The 13,354-nt window shown below is 41.8% G+C and overlaps 1 protein-coding gene across 4 annotated transcripts; it reads left to right on the top strand.

Annotated features, from left to right (window-relative positions):
• The first annotated feature begins 3,742 nt into the window (after positions 1–3,742).
• On the top strand, positions 3,743–11,972 carry SETD9 (SET domain containing 9). Of its 4 annotated transcripts, none has more exons than XM_082497579.1 (6): positions 3,743–3,852; positions 4,784–5,160; positions 6,931–7,054; positions 8,296–8,411; positions 9,678–9,783; positions 11,828–11,972. In XM_082497579.1, exons 1-6 carry the CDS (start codon positions 3,767–3,769, stop codon positions 11,913–11,915), a joined length of 897 nt encoding a protein of 298 aa, XP_082353705.1. In that variant the 5' UTR covers positions 3,743–3,766; the 3' UTR covers positions 11,916–11,972. The 4 variants fall into 4 exon arrangements, with proteins under 4 accessions (XP_082353705.1, XP_082353704.1, XP_082353707.1 ...); XM_082497578.1 differs by having other exon boundaries at positions 8,296–8,423; XM_082497581.1 differs by lacking the exon at positions 9,678–9,783.
• Positions 11,973–13,354: the final 1,382 nt, after the last annotated feature.

Below are 13,354 nucleotides of genomic sequence, written 5' to 3'. Positions count from 1 at the left end.
ACTACCTCAGGTGTCCTATAGAGTTTCTTCTACCAAAGTTCACTTTCACAATGAAATTATATTTGCTATGTGACTGATTCCTAAGACTTCCAGGGCTTAAGGGCTAACTTCTATTAGCACCTTACTGTGCAAGCAAATTTTACAGAAATCTCTGGGTTAAGAAATTTGGCTTCATTGTATCCTTTGTTATTTTAAATATATCAAGATATTTTAATTAAAAGTTTTTACCCCATTGAACCAATTTTATATAGTATAATTTGTACCTATTTTGGTGTTTTTGTCTTTATAGTAAATAAAAGTTTTTGAACAAACGTTGTCCTTTGCTTATTGTAACATGAACACATTCAGTTTACTGATGTGAATAAAATATTTCTGGTACATATCTTCACTGTTAATACACAATTTCATGCGCAACACTCAATATTTCAAGACAGTTTCTAATATTAAATGACACAGGAATAAGTATTGGCTGATATACATATATCTTAGGTGTATCAATAAAAAATGCTTAGATAAAGGGCAGCAGCAAACACTAAATATTTTTTTTAAATAGATAATAAAGGCAGGAACTTCTCTACAATGACACTGTATCTATGAACCTCACTTGCTTATGCCCTTGGATCAAACATTAAATGTCTAAATTTTGCATTACTACAAGTGTAACTATTAATTACCAAGTCAGGTGAGCTGATTTGTTTAGATCACTTTGGAGCCATCAAGGAAGTTAATCTGCTATTTTATGTTTTCAGTGAAATGATTCTGTGGCTTGTGATTTAAGTAGCAAACAAGCCTTTCCTTATTCAGGCAACCTGAACACGTGTTGCAAAGCTACAGCTTGTTTCAGTTGCTTGTCTTTCTCCTGATTTTTTTGATATTTTTTAAATTAATCCATTTTTTTATAGCTGAATATTAAGTTCAAGTGTTCTGTAGCCTTTTTTGTGATGACTAAATTCTATATTTTGAGGGATCACTCTCTTTATAGTGTCTGTTACTGATGTGACTTTCTGCAACTGGGAAAGGAACTTATCAATTCACCAGCATAAATCGGCAGCAGAAATCTTTCAGATAAATTCTAATATCTGATTTTTTTAAATCAGAAAAATGTACTAACTGAAATGCCAAGAAGGACAATATATGATAAGGATTAAATAAAAGACAAATTGAGTGTAATGTATCTTCCTTTATTCAATTTACTATAGAACTCCTGAATCTTACAGTACTGTGTGCTAATTACAATGTTGCAGTCTCCTTTTTAGGAAGAAGGGATGGCAGGCATCACCTGTCCACAGCAGTTGGCAGTAAATGTCAAAGACACCCACTCATAGAACCAAATGTCTTCATTTGCAAAGGGCATGTTCAATTCTGCAGGTGAATAGTAAGCTATGGCCACTTTTATTTCTCTGGTGGGAATAACATTACATTCTGTGTTCTGCGTGACATCATAGGTTTAAGTCTGACAGTGTTTCATCTTTCTCATTGCAAGGTAACGATTGCTTCCAGAACAGGATGGAGTGTCATGAGGATCATGTATTTCCTCTGCATCATCTGAGTGGGCAACTTGTATGCATGGCTGCTCTGACCCGACTGCCCACCTCCCAAGGTGCTGTATTTCCCTCACTGACTTCTCCCGTTGCTTAGTCACAAATGTGACAAGTCTTGCTTTTAAAGAAGCACAACACGCATATACTGTGGCAAATGTGCATGTTGTTTTCTCGTTAGGGCACACAGCTGCTGAAAACCAGAATTCAAGGAGTGAATTGAGACCTTTCTTCCCTGTCGCTACCGAGATAGTCCAGAAGATGGCAGGAAAGCAGTTTGAGGCAGCCGCTGTGCCATTTCCTTTTATTTACCTCAATTGTATCAGTTTGCAATATGTCATTGCTTGGTTCCTGTTCTTGGAAAAGATTTGCAAGGCCAACAATAGAATTAAAAGTGAATGTGGACTAAATCAAGAGTCAATTTATAAATATTTGTGAGGCTCTGAGAAGGGAAGTTGATCCTGCTTGTTTCATTGCTTTGGTGGGTCTGCCTCGCAAAATCCCAAACTCAGGGCAAGAGTTCAGATCCAGACAGAGGAGTGTAAGCCTTCACTGTGGTTTGAGGTTTGATTTCTCCGTTCAGCCCAAAACTGATTCTTAAACAGTAGCTCCATTTGGTTATTTTTTTAAACTAGTCTCCTAAGAAAGTAAGATACATGCTGTCATGTTCTGTCCCATTTTCCTAGTAACTTTTTACTTCATTGCCAAATTTTAACTAAAACTGCGGATAAGGAGCAGCATGCAAAGATGCGTGTTTTCTGAAAGTAGGTACCCAAGCAGAGAAGGGAGAACAGCGGCCAAGGAGATGATAACAGTGCCCTTATCTTGATATCTCTTAACTTAATGATTTGTAAAGAGTGATCTGGAGGCCCTTGTTAATTTTTGTAGATCAATTGCTGAGTGATTGTTTTCTTCTCTAGATTTTTTTTTTGTTTGTTTATTTTGCAGACAACTGATGGTAAAGTGTAGCACCAAAAGAGCTTATGCCCTCATCCTGCATGTACTCCAAGTCATAAATGCTCGCCATTTGTGATCTATCCCTTCTGTCTGGCATGTTAGACTTGCAGTAAATGCCGCAGGCTGCTTCACACCAGTAAGCGTGCTGCACCTCGCAAGCTGCAGTTGCTTATGATGCTACAAAGCACAACGTATGTCTCCTTGTCACCAGCGCCAAGTAGTAGTCAAAAGTGTGGACAGAAATGTAACAGATTTCAGCTCTGGGTTATTGATCTGCTCCTTTTTTGACATGGCTCATCTGAAGCACAGAGTCTTCAGCATCGCTGGACGCAGGCACGGGGTCATTTTGGAGAGGTGATCAGATAGCGCTGGGATTGCCCCTGTGTGCAGAATTACCACAGAGTTGGGGTTCAACCACTGCTTCTAGATAATTTTTAAATCTCCTTTTGGTATCAGATCTGCCTTTTTGGGATTGTTTAATAAAACACAGACGGGGCATGCTGCATTATATACAGAGAGAGGCGTGTGCGTGTTTATAAGTGTGCACCCACAGGACATGAGTTTTCTTTTCCCGTGCCCGCAGCTCTCCCTATTTCAGTGCAACTATACCATGCCTTTATGCTGTGGTTATAACCATCTCTTCATGCGCCCTCAGCCATGGAAGAACAGGGGAGTCCCAGCACCGCTTGAGTCCAGTTTTGCCGGTGAACAGCTCAACGTTTGGGTTAAAAAGCTTCTCGTGTCGCTTGCGAGCTGCCCCCTCCCCTTAGCTGTGTGCAAGCTGCAACCTGCCCCGCTGCAGGCTGTGCAGGACAGGCCGCTCTGTCCATGTTTCCTCAGGGAGTGACAAGATGGCGCCTGGCGAGCCTGAGGGAGTCCCTTCACGCCTCCGTGTGTGTTGAGCACCCATCGATGATACGTGAAAGTAGTATCCGGCACTTTAAAATGTACATTATTTATGCTCCTAAGTGCCATCTGAGCTCATGGGTGGGGTATTGCTTATTACTACACACCGCTAGGCGCCGACAGCCAAGCCAAAGCGTGCTCTCCGCCTAAGGCCCGGAGCGGCGAAGAGCGCGCTCTGGCTCGGCTGTCGGCGCAACACAGGCCCACAGGCCGCTCGCCCGCCACCAGCCAATGGCAGCTCCGTACGCAAATACGGCCGCGTGTAGGGAGCGGGGATTGGCTGGGCCTGTTGGGGCGCGGCGCGGGGCGACAGAGGGCCGTGCCCCGGTCGGTCGTGAGGGAGCGGGCGCAGCTCGCTCGCCGCCATGTTGCGAGCGCTGAGGCGGCGGTGGGACGGCTACAAGTACCGCTTCGTGCCCTGGCTGGCCCTTAACCTCCGCCGCAAGCGCAGGTGAGGCGGAGGGGTGGGTCCCGGGCGCCAGCGAGCAGCGATGAGGGTCGCTTGAGGGGAGGCCCTCCTCGCCGCTCTTTCCGGCGGGCTGAGGTGACGGCAGCCGGTGCCGCCTGGTGGGTCCCCTGCAGGGTTTGTCGGCCTCCAGTAGCTGCTGGAATTGGGGTGGCCGAGACCCCGCTCCCCTCCCTTCTCAGGAGTGACCGGAGCCAACTGGGGTTTTTCACTGTGAGGTGGCCGCTTTGCGAAAGCGGTTCAGCGTTTTGTGTCACTTCGCTTGTGTAAAACTGTAATAGTCGGCTACTTTGAAATGGTATTTGACGTTAAAGCTAAATACATAGGTTTTGCTTTTTCTCGGTAAGATGCATTTGCCCTCTTTTCAAAGGTAAAAGTAGGGCTTGAATTTAAATGAGTATGACACACAGTCATAGAATGGTTTAGGTTGGACCTTGAAGATCATCGAGTTCCAACCCCTCTGCCATGGGCAGGGACACCTCCCACTAGACCAGGTTGCTCAAAGCCCCATCCAGCCTGGCCTTGAACACTTCCAGGGATGGGGCATCCACAGCTTCCCTGGGCAACCTGTTCCACATTCTGATAAGTAGCATACATTAAAATCTCCCAAGTCAGCATAATATTTGTCCTTGCCTCATTTTAAGTGTAATGAACTATACATATTTTTTTAGAAACTTTGATAATCACATATGTTTGATTTTTGTATGTTTGTCACTAAAAGCTTAGTGGGGTTTAACCTGCTTGCCTTGCTGTAAATACACAAGGGATGGTTTTCTAGTAGGACAGGTGTGAAAGAATATTCTTTAGAGTTTGGCTTTGTTTGAAACGACAGTGCATATAATTTGCTGCTGTGAAATGGCTTTTCTGTATTTTATTTAGGAAAAATGTAATCTTAAATACTTTTTTTTCTTTACAGGACCCTCCGATATGTGCCCGAAAGCTCCCAAGACAAAATTATCTCTGATAAAGATGTCTTTGAAACACTACTGAAAATATTTAAAGCTCTGTTCATAAATGACTTGAGTAGACAAGCACATATTTTGGCCTTACTTCCAGAACTCAGGTGTCAATATATGGAATTACCGACTGTTGAGCAGAAGCAGTCAAAAGTAAATTCAAAAGTAAATTCATGTAACTATCAGAGTCAACACGTGTTTAGTCCAGAGGAAGTTCTGTTTAATACATTGGGGTTCAGTATTACTCGAGACCGTAGTTCCCTGGTGTCTGCTGGAACTGGAGTCTTTGTTACCAAAGGTTTTGTACCAAAAGGGACGCTTGTATCCATGTATCCTGGTAATGGAATGTTCTTTATTCTGATTAAGTTATATGTGATTTCTAACCATCTAATTATAGAATGCCAAAGTTCTACACTAATTTTTATTTTACGGGTTTTATTTTTGTCATTACTTAAAATCAGTTAGTTACAGTGAATGCGAATATTTCTGTGTACACTGACAAGTTCTTTTGGAAATAAGCAAAGCAATATGGGTGAGGGGTGTAATTTTGTTTATACAAAACCCCAAAACTTTCAGTACTCAAAGTCTGATTTTTCAGCTGCTAGAAAAGTTGATCCAGACTCTTTAAACACAAATGCACAGGAGCAATTTCAAGTAGATGAACTATACAGTTTAATTCTTTGAGGTTTCTTTTTTGGATAAGGATCTGAAAAATGGGGTTTTGAGATCTCCACACAGATCAGCTGACAAGACTATAAACTTTTTCAAAGCACAAAAATACAAACTGACAAATGAAAATAAGACCTTTATTTGGCAGAACTCTCTTCCATAAAGCACATTTGGGAAATCAGCACTTCCCTGTTCCTCCACCTCATTTCTTGGGTATTTGCTTACATTTCTTAAAAAGATGTAATTCTGACAATAAGGCCAAGCTAGGACTGCTCTGCTGAAATGCTTTGGATTTGTTTCTGTTTCATCTGTTAACAGAATCGTCCCCTGCATGCAATCTGTAGCTTGTGCCAGTATTGCAGGATCGGGACCAGTCCAAGCACTGGGCAGCGGAGCATGTTTTGCCGTGGCAGAGCAGGAGTGTCTGGCCATTACCATTGACTGGTAAACTGACTAATTGTCAAATGACAATCACAGGGAATGAGGCTGTGATCTTACAGCTCGCTTCGAATTTCAGGTGCATATGAAGTGTGAGTGTAGGCTTGTTGAGAGTCTTCTCTAGCAGCTCATCTAACAAAACAAGAGGATGAGCTGTTGAAACGCCTGCCTTTTCTGCCTTGCCTTTTTATGGAAGGAAGCTGAGAGCTGCTGGCTGGGCAGGGGACCCTGTGGAGAGAGCAGCTCTCCTGCCTGTCGTGGGTAGCGAGTGCAGCCTGCTGGCGGGGCCTTTGCCTAGCTCCTCCTGAGATTGCAACGAAGGATTTCTGCAGAGGGTTGCTGAAGATGTAGTGGGTGTGAGGGATGCAGGACAGCAATGTTATGAAGAATTGCAAGCCAGTCTGCTGTCATTTTTCTGTGCTTGGAACCCAGGGCAGGTTAAATCCTGTCCACGGATTTGGGAAACTGAAATGGTTTGCTGAAATGATTTGCCTCTTCTTGGTTTGGCATTTTCCCTCTCCTGTACCAAGCAAAATCTCTGATCGGGGTGGTGGAGGGGGTTGCTTCTGCCTGTATGTGTTCTTTTCGAAGTGGTCTGACATGGTAGTAACAAAACAGCTCAATATCTTCAGCCGTGCTTTCTTGAACCAATGTCACTTAGCATTTTCCTCTGAAACAGGCCAGTTGGCTGTGTTGCTTTTATTTACCTCTTGCTATTGAACACAGGCCTTCTCTTTCATTATTTCCCTCAATGGCTTCTTTCTTTGGAATATCTCAGCTCATGTAGATTTCTTTTTTTTTGTCCCACAAAGATGTGTCTAAAAGTCTGCAGGTTTACAGGTGTTAATAGTTTACAAATGTTAATGTTATTAACTGAGAGCAAGGAGTTGTTTCCTACCCCCATTGTCTCCTTTGAGTGGAGGGGACTGGATGATAAAATAAGCCCATTCTGACAGTTATCCTATTTTCTTCTGAAATAATCATGTCTGTCTTACAACAGGTACAGTATACAGAAAGCATGAGCCCATCTTTTTCCAGTCCCTTGGCAATCCCTTTATTTTCAGGTGTATAGATGGCATCCTTATTGATGGGAACGATAAAGGACTATCAAGATCAGTGTACAGGTAAGCAGTCAAAAGAAATAGGAGATTGTCTCTCAACTGATTTAAAACAGTGGTACCAATAGTCTCAGTTCCCTGTTGTCTTACCATAAATTGGGTTAAATTTTAGTATCATCCACCTGTGCGTATCTCATAATGCAAACAACAAAAGGGTAAGAGGTGCTGGATGTGATCTGTTATGTACTTATGTTATGCACCTTATGAGGTGCATTTTGGTGTACAGAGACTGTTTCCTGTAAAGCTACATCCTGCTCCTGTTTTGATAGGAGCAGGATGTAGCATCAAATTTTTTAAATGCTTCTGAGCTGTTACTCAAATCTGCTTAATGGAGTTAAAAATAAAAAAAAGCCTCTTCATGGACTTGCTAATGCCAAAAGGGTGACTCTGGTAACTCCCGCACTGGTCTACAGATGAGCAGCACTTAAGAAAGGAGCAGTAAACATAATAATAATGATAATATTATCTCATGTTGGAAGGGATTTATAAGGATCATGGAGTCCAACTTTCTGCTCCTCACAGGATTACCTAAAACTAAACTATATAACTACGAGCATCATCCAGATGCTCCTTGAGCTCCGACAGGCTTGGTGTCGTGACCACTTTCCTGGGGAGCCTGTTCCAGGAACCGCTGACCCTCTTGGTGAAGCACCTTTTCCTGATGTCCAACGTGAACTTCCCCTGATGCAGCTAGCCTGGGCTGTTTTAGCTTACGTTAAAATAGAATCTGCAGCCTGGACTGTTTTAGCTTACCTTAAAATAGAATCTGTAACAACTTGTGTTTAAATATGACATGCAAAGAAAATAATAACAAGCAAAATGATCTAAAATAATACTTAGTTTGAATACTAATACCTACTAATACCAGACTTTAATTCCGGGAATGAGTTTGAAGTTGATATTTTAATGAGCCTTTACATCTTTAGAGGTGAACGAAATGTGAGGACCTTTCTGCAATGGTAATGTTGATTTCTGAAATTGTACATGGTTGTTTTGTGTGGGTTCTTCCACCACAGCCTGAAAGGCACCACACATTAGTAGGAGGTTTCAGTCTACTTTTTAAAGTATCATCAAGGTGTTGGTCTGTGCACGTGCTCCTCCCCCACCCCAGTGTTGTCCTGTCGCCCAGGCAGGTTGGTGCAGCTGTAACGTTACCCAGCGGCTGTGGCCATTTCTATAGGAGGAAGTACAGCTGACCTGTTAAGGGAAGGAGCAGTGATTCACGTTAACGCTGTTGGTCATTTTAGGTCTTGCAGCAGGAGAGATCAGCTTGGCCCATTTCAAATGAGCGACGAGAGCTGGCTCACATCTGCCCTGCAAAACCCACTGGCCATGGGACAGTATGTCAACAACTGTTCACGTGGTAAGTTGCCAGGTAAATTTTCCAGGCTTGTGTTTGTCTTTATGAATATAAGCATTTTGGAGGTGACATAGAGAGCCACATACTGATCTTGGAGGACAATAGTGCTCTTTAAAACAATATAAGCACTTAAGGGATAAAAGGTTTCTGAGGCCTTTTGTGACAGCTGGGTGTTAGAATCCTTCAGTGCAGCAACACTTCAAATACCCTTGTGCTTTTCTCAGTCACTGTCCCAGATCCTCCAGTCTCCCTACTGATATGTAGAATGAAAGGTGCACATCCCAAAATGTGAGATAGTGGGAAAGGATATCTGGCAAAGGACCACTGGGCTGAGGCAGTACACTGAGTTGCAGGTCACATTCCGCAATATGGTTCCAGCAGGCTTCATGAGGAGACCATATACATGGTGACATGTGCAGTAAGGTTCGATCACTGCTCAGTTTGGACTATAATACTTTTTTTAGATTTCCTTGTGTTTATGCGCAAAATCTAGGAAACTGTTGGTATGACCTTGCTGTTGGACATGAAGAGGGGAACTTTATTTATTCTGTCTTACACAGTATGTGTTGGTCTTAAGGTTTGGGAGAATAAGTAACTCATGGGAATGGTTGTGAGATACAGAAAATTCAATTGCTACCATACCTAGCTTCTAAGTGTCTTTCGGAGCCTGCATTACACTAAAGATGTCCTCTCTCCAAGTAGCATCCAGAAACGTTGGTAGAGTAGCAAACCAGGTATTGGCTAGCACAGAAACAAAGGTCTGTCCCATGAAACTGTTTCTTCCAGGTCCAATGTGCGTGTAAAGAAAATTCCCTTCTTCCTGCTGGACAGATGGTGGTTTTCTCCCTGGCTGTATTTATAACATTTTTTTGCCACCACGAAAACTTCTTTTCAAGTTTTTTGGTTTCTGTTTTTTTTTTTTTTTTAATCTGTAAAAGCAAATGTTGTTTATTAACATTTAGCAATGCTGTAAGCTACCCCTGGTGCTATGCAAGTTATGCCCTTTCATATACATGTTGATAGTCAGGTCATCCTGTTTAATGCAATAAAGATGAATTAAAGGTCCTATAGTTGGTTGTGTATCTCTTGTGTAAATTCAAAATAGGACTTCAGAGGAGTGTAGTAGCTGCCAACAGAGGCATGGTTTTCAGACTTGATGAAGCATCTGGTACTTCAGCAGCGGTATATTTGATATTTTTACACACCTCTAAACCCTATGTAAGATTTTCTCAGTATCAGAGTCTTCTTTTTTTTCCCCCTTCTTTCTAGAAAAAGCAGCCAACGTGTGTTATCAGGAGTTTGATGTGCCGGGATATTTTCCAGTAGAACTGAAACAGTATCTTCCAAACATCGTCTACAGCCATGACATAGAGAGGTTAGCAGCAAATCAAAGAGCTCATAGATTTGTATGATACAAAACATACTGTATGTGTGAAAAAGACAAACATGGTTGAAGAATAACTTACTCCATATGAAGATGAGTTATGCAAAAGTGTTCACCTGTATGGAAGAGTTAGCTCTTTGAATAGACTAATTTTAAGTGATTTACAAGACTATTTCTTTTTGTTCCTTTTTCCACATCTTTACAAACGAGATCACCATAGCTGTGAAGACAGTTTTACATGCAGTGGTTATCCTATAGTGTGATTCTTCTGAATCCCATAAAGCACTATTTTTATTTTGCTTGGATTACAGTACTGAGGATTTTCAGTATGTATTTCAAATGTAGTTAGCAACCCTTAACCAGTCAAAGCCCTTCTAAAGGAATTGAGATTTAGGGTTCTTACTCGCCTGTTCTCCATGTCTTCTGCTTATGTGAGGAATAAGCAGATGAATTTGCAAGGAGAACCCTAAAATTAATGTGTATTGAGACAAGTGAAATACTATGTAGCATACAGCCATGTGACTTTTCATTACACTACACAATTACATCATCCTCATTATGACCTGAAAATCCACCTCTTCTACAAATTAAAACACTTAGAAATGTTTCTCAGATTTTTGTTTGGAAACGTGGGAAAAGTCACAATTAGATGAGTACATATATGGAGGAATATGGACAACAAGGACAGAGGGTATGTATGTCTGTCAGTGAGTGTGCTGTACTGGGATGTAGTCAAGAATAACAAGCTGTGAGAAGGTGGGTTCTAATGTTGATTCTGAATTTAACACACCAAAGAAACTGCACTTCTCATTCAGTTGCTACCTCGAGGAACTAAATAATCCTCTGCTTCTAGAGGATTTATAAGTATTTTAAGGCATATCATCCAGACTTTTAATGTAATTCTGGAGCTTTTTTTAAACACCGAAATTTGGCTGGAAAAAGTTACGGTGCATATTGGTAAAAAGGCTTTTCTGATTAAACTGAGACTGCTGAGGCAAGGTTAAAGATGCAGTTGTAATCTGCAGATAAATAAATAAATGCTAATAAAAGAAGCAGTAAGACTGTAAGACAAGTGTGAGCGCAGTGAGCAGAGCTAAGCTATGGGACGGTTTTCCAGGAAGGGGGAATTTTGCGCTCTTCCTTGGAACTGTCCAAGAAAATATGGTTGTTCAGTCAGTTGTCCCACTGTACAGCCACTAGACCAGAGATCCCATCTGCTTCTAGCTGCTTGTTTTGATATTGCTATTTACAGTGCTGACAACTTAGGTAATCTGGTTTCTGTCTTGTAAAAGCATTCTTAGCGTTTACCTTGTTGTTGTTGTTTGATTTGTTTCAAAATGGCCTCACAATAAATTTCTTAGTAGTGGGGAGTATTTGGGTTGATGCTGTTCTTCACTTTAACATTCATCAGCATCGGAAGATTGTGCTCTCCTTGCTAGAACAGATAATTCAGCTTTAGGGCATGGTCATTTACTTAAAGGAAGTTTAGGGTGGTGGCTTCCTAAATTCTCTCTGTAGGAAAACTGTTTGACAGCCACTGATTACAGCTTGGGGTTCATGGAGGACTCACCTATCATCGTAGATTACAGCAGGTCTCTGGTGCGGTTCAGAGCTGTCTTTCGGATGTTGTTTGGCTGAGAGTAGGTTTAGCCAACTATCACCTGTGGGTAAGCGTGTCTAGAGGAGTGATTTCTGCTCCCTAAACTTAGCTGTAGCTTCTCCTCCTGTCTGTATAAGTGTCTTTTTCTCTGCCCTGACTAATTTTTTTCATTTCTGAATAATTGTGTGAGTGGAAACATTATTTGTGTACTCACATAGGCTGGCTGGTTTTGGTAATTACATTGGTTTTGCTTATACTTGCTATCTGTATTTCAGTGTTGTTTTTCCAGGCTCCCTGGCCTGCATTATGCATATTATTCCCAAAAGTAATCTCGACAGACCCATTGTTTTAGCTCCTTGCCATGAAGAATTAAAAGAAATAAAAGGGAAATACAATTGTTCACTTCTACATGTCTTACTTTTCCTTTTTTTACAGCCAGCTGAGGTGTGTAGTGCTTGTCACTCTCAGAGACGTCAAGCAAGGAGAAGAACTTTTTTCTAATTACTACACTGTTGTCAACTGAATTAATAGTTTCAAGACTGAAGAAATCTGTGTCATTAAAATGCTTACTGTGTATGTACATCAAGCTTCATGAGCATTTTTACATAACGGAGAAATGTGGCTTTACCATTTAGAAAGCAAGCTTCCAGCTTATATTTCCCTGAAAATACTTCACACTTGATGCAGTGGTGAAGGTTTAGCTATTTACATCATGAGGTTCTCAGCTGTCTACTGTTGTTGATTTTGTTGGTTACTGGTACTCAGCTGTCTATTCAGTACCTCACAAAATAAAAAGTTCTGGACATGTCATTTAATCTTCGTAGTTTGCACAGTTGTCTGTAACTGTGGCTCAGTTTTAATATTTTGCCATTTCACTTCTCATGCTTAAAGTGGACCCACTTTATAAAAATGACTTCCCTCCTGTGACCTGTTCTTCAGATAGTCAATGGTAATTACTAGTTCTTATTCTGGTTTTCTTGGGAGTTGGTCCCTTTGGTGTCCGCTCCCTTTTAGAAAGTATTCCAGTGTAGCCAGTTGTCCAGATCTTCTATGAAGCCAATTTTGGAACAGTGCTAATACGTGGTTCAGATGTGACTGCATGGTGTGCTGTCATCAGGAGCCCAACTTGAGCCATGGGCTTCAGCTGTGCCTGTTTGGGGTAGGAGGAAAGATGGCATGTGTCTTGAAGCCCTGTCCAGTGCAAGTTTCCTGGCATGTGGCAAATTTCACAGCTTTTATTCTCAAAGCGAGAGAACTTCATGTTGCAGTGTAGCTGGAGGAAATAATGCCAAGTGTGCTGTGTATTTTTTTTGTCAATGAGTTACTGGCATAAACACAGCCAGCCATTCCCACATTAATTCTTGCTGCTGGCTGTCAGCTGCCTTCAGAAAGTAAATAAGAGACATCTTGTCAGTCTTTGGGTCTGGCTAAAGAGCTCAGGAAAGAAAAATCATCCCAGTATTTACTGCAAAAGTGCAAGCAAGCCTCTCAGTGAATTTGTGGTTGGCATAAGCTGATGAGAATGGAGGACCGGGAAATGGTGTGCTCTGACAAATCTGGTAGTGGTTGGTGCAGCCAGGCTGCCCTGCTTCACTGCAGAAGCATCTAGTCTCCTTTCAGAATGCAAAGTTTTTTGGTGTCTGTGTTACTTGCTCTCCTTCCAAGGCTGAACCTTGTCTTTCATATTCATCTGGAAGTCCTCAGCCAGAGGAGGCTCTTAATTTCAGGAAGATTTAAGAAGCAGAGCTATGAGGATGGTGTGTTGTGGCTCAGCATGGGTTGTACAACTTTTATGAAGTTGTGTTGTGTCTTCACTGTGTGGTAACAGATCAGAGCAGGTGGTGATCTACAATCCACTGAAGAGGACGCTCATCCTCCATCACTCTGAGGATCCCTTTTCTCCTGAGCTGGGCCTTCTCCCTGGCTCTCTCTGGGAGGAGGTTATTGGCATCTCTCGATCTC

This window comes from Vanellus vanellus (genome assembly GCF_965231255.1).
Source record: "Vanellus vanellus genome assembly, chromosome: Z".
In the NCBI taxonomy this organism is placed as follows: Eukaryota; Metazoa; Chordata; class Aves; order Charadriiformes; family Charadriidae; genus Vanellus; species Vanellus vanellus.
This window is presented reverse-complemented; position numbering and strand designations above follow the sequence as displayed.

Excerpts from the sequence above, each read along its gene's own strand:
- SETD9 (XM_082497578.1), top strand. The coding sequence starts at position 3,767 with ATGTTGCGAGCGCTGAGGCGGCGGTGGGACGGCTACAAGTACCGCTTC. Across the intron at positions 5,161-6,930 it reads GCTTGTATCCATGTATCCTG|GTACAGTATACAGAAAGCAT; the intron begins GTAATGGAATGT and ends GTCTTACAACAG. Across the intron at positions 9,784-11,827 it reads TACAGCCATGACATAGAGAG|CCAGCTGAGGTGTGTAGTGC; the intron begins GTTAGCAGCAAA and ends CTTTTTTTACAG.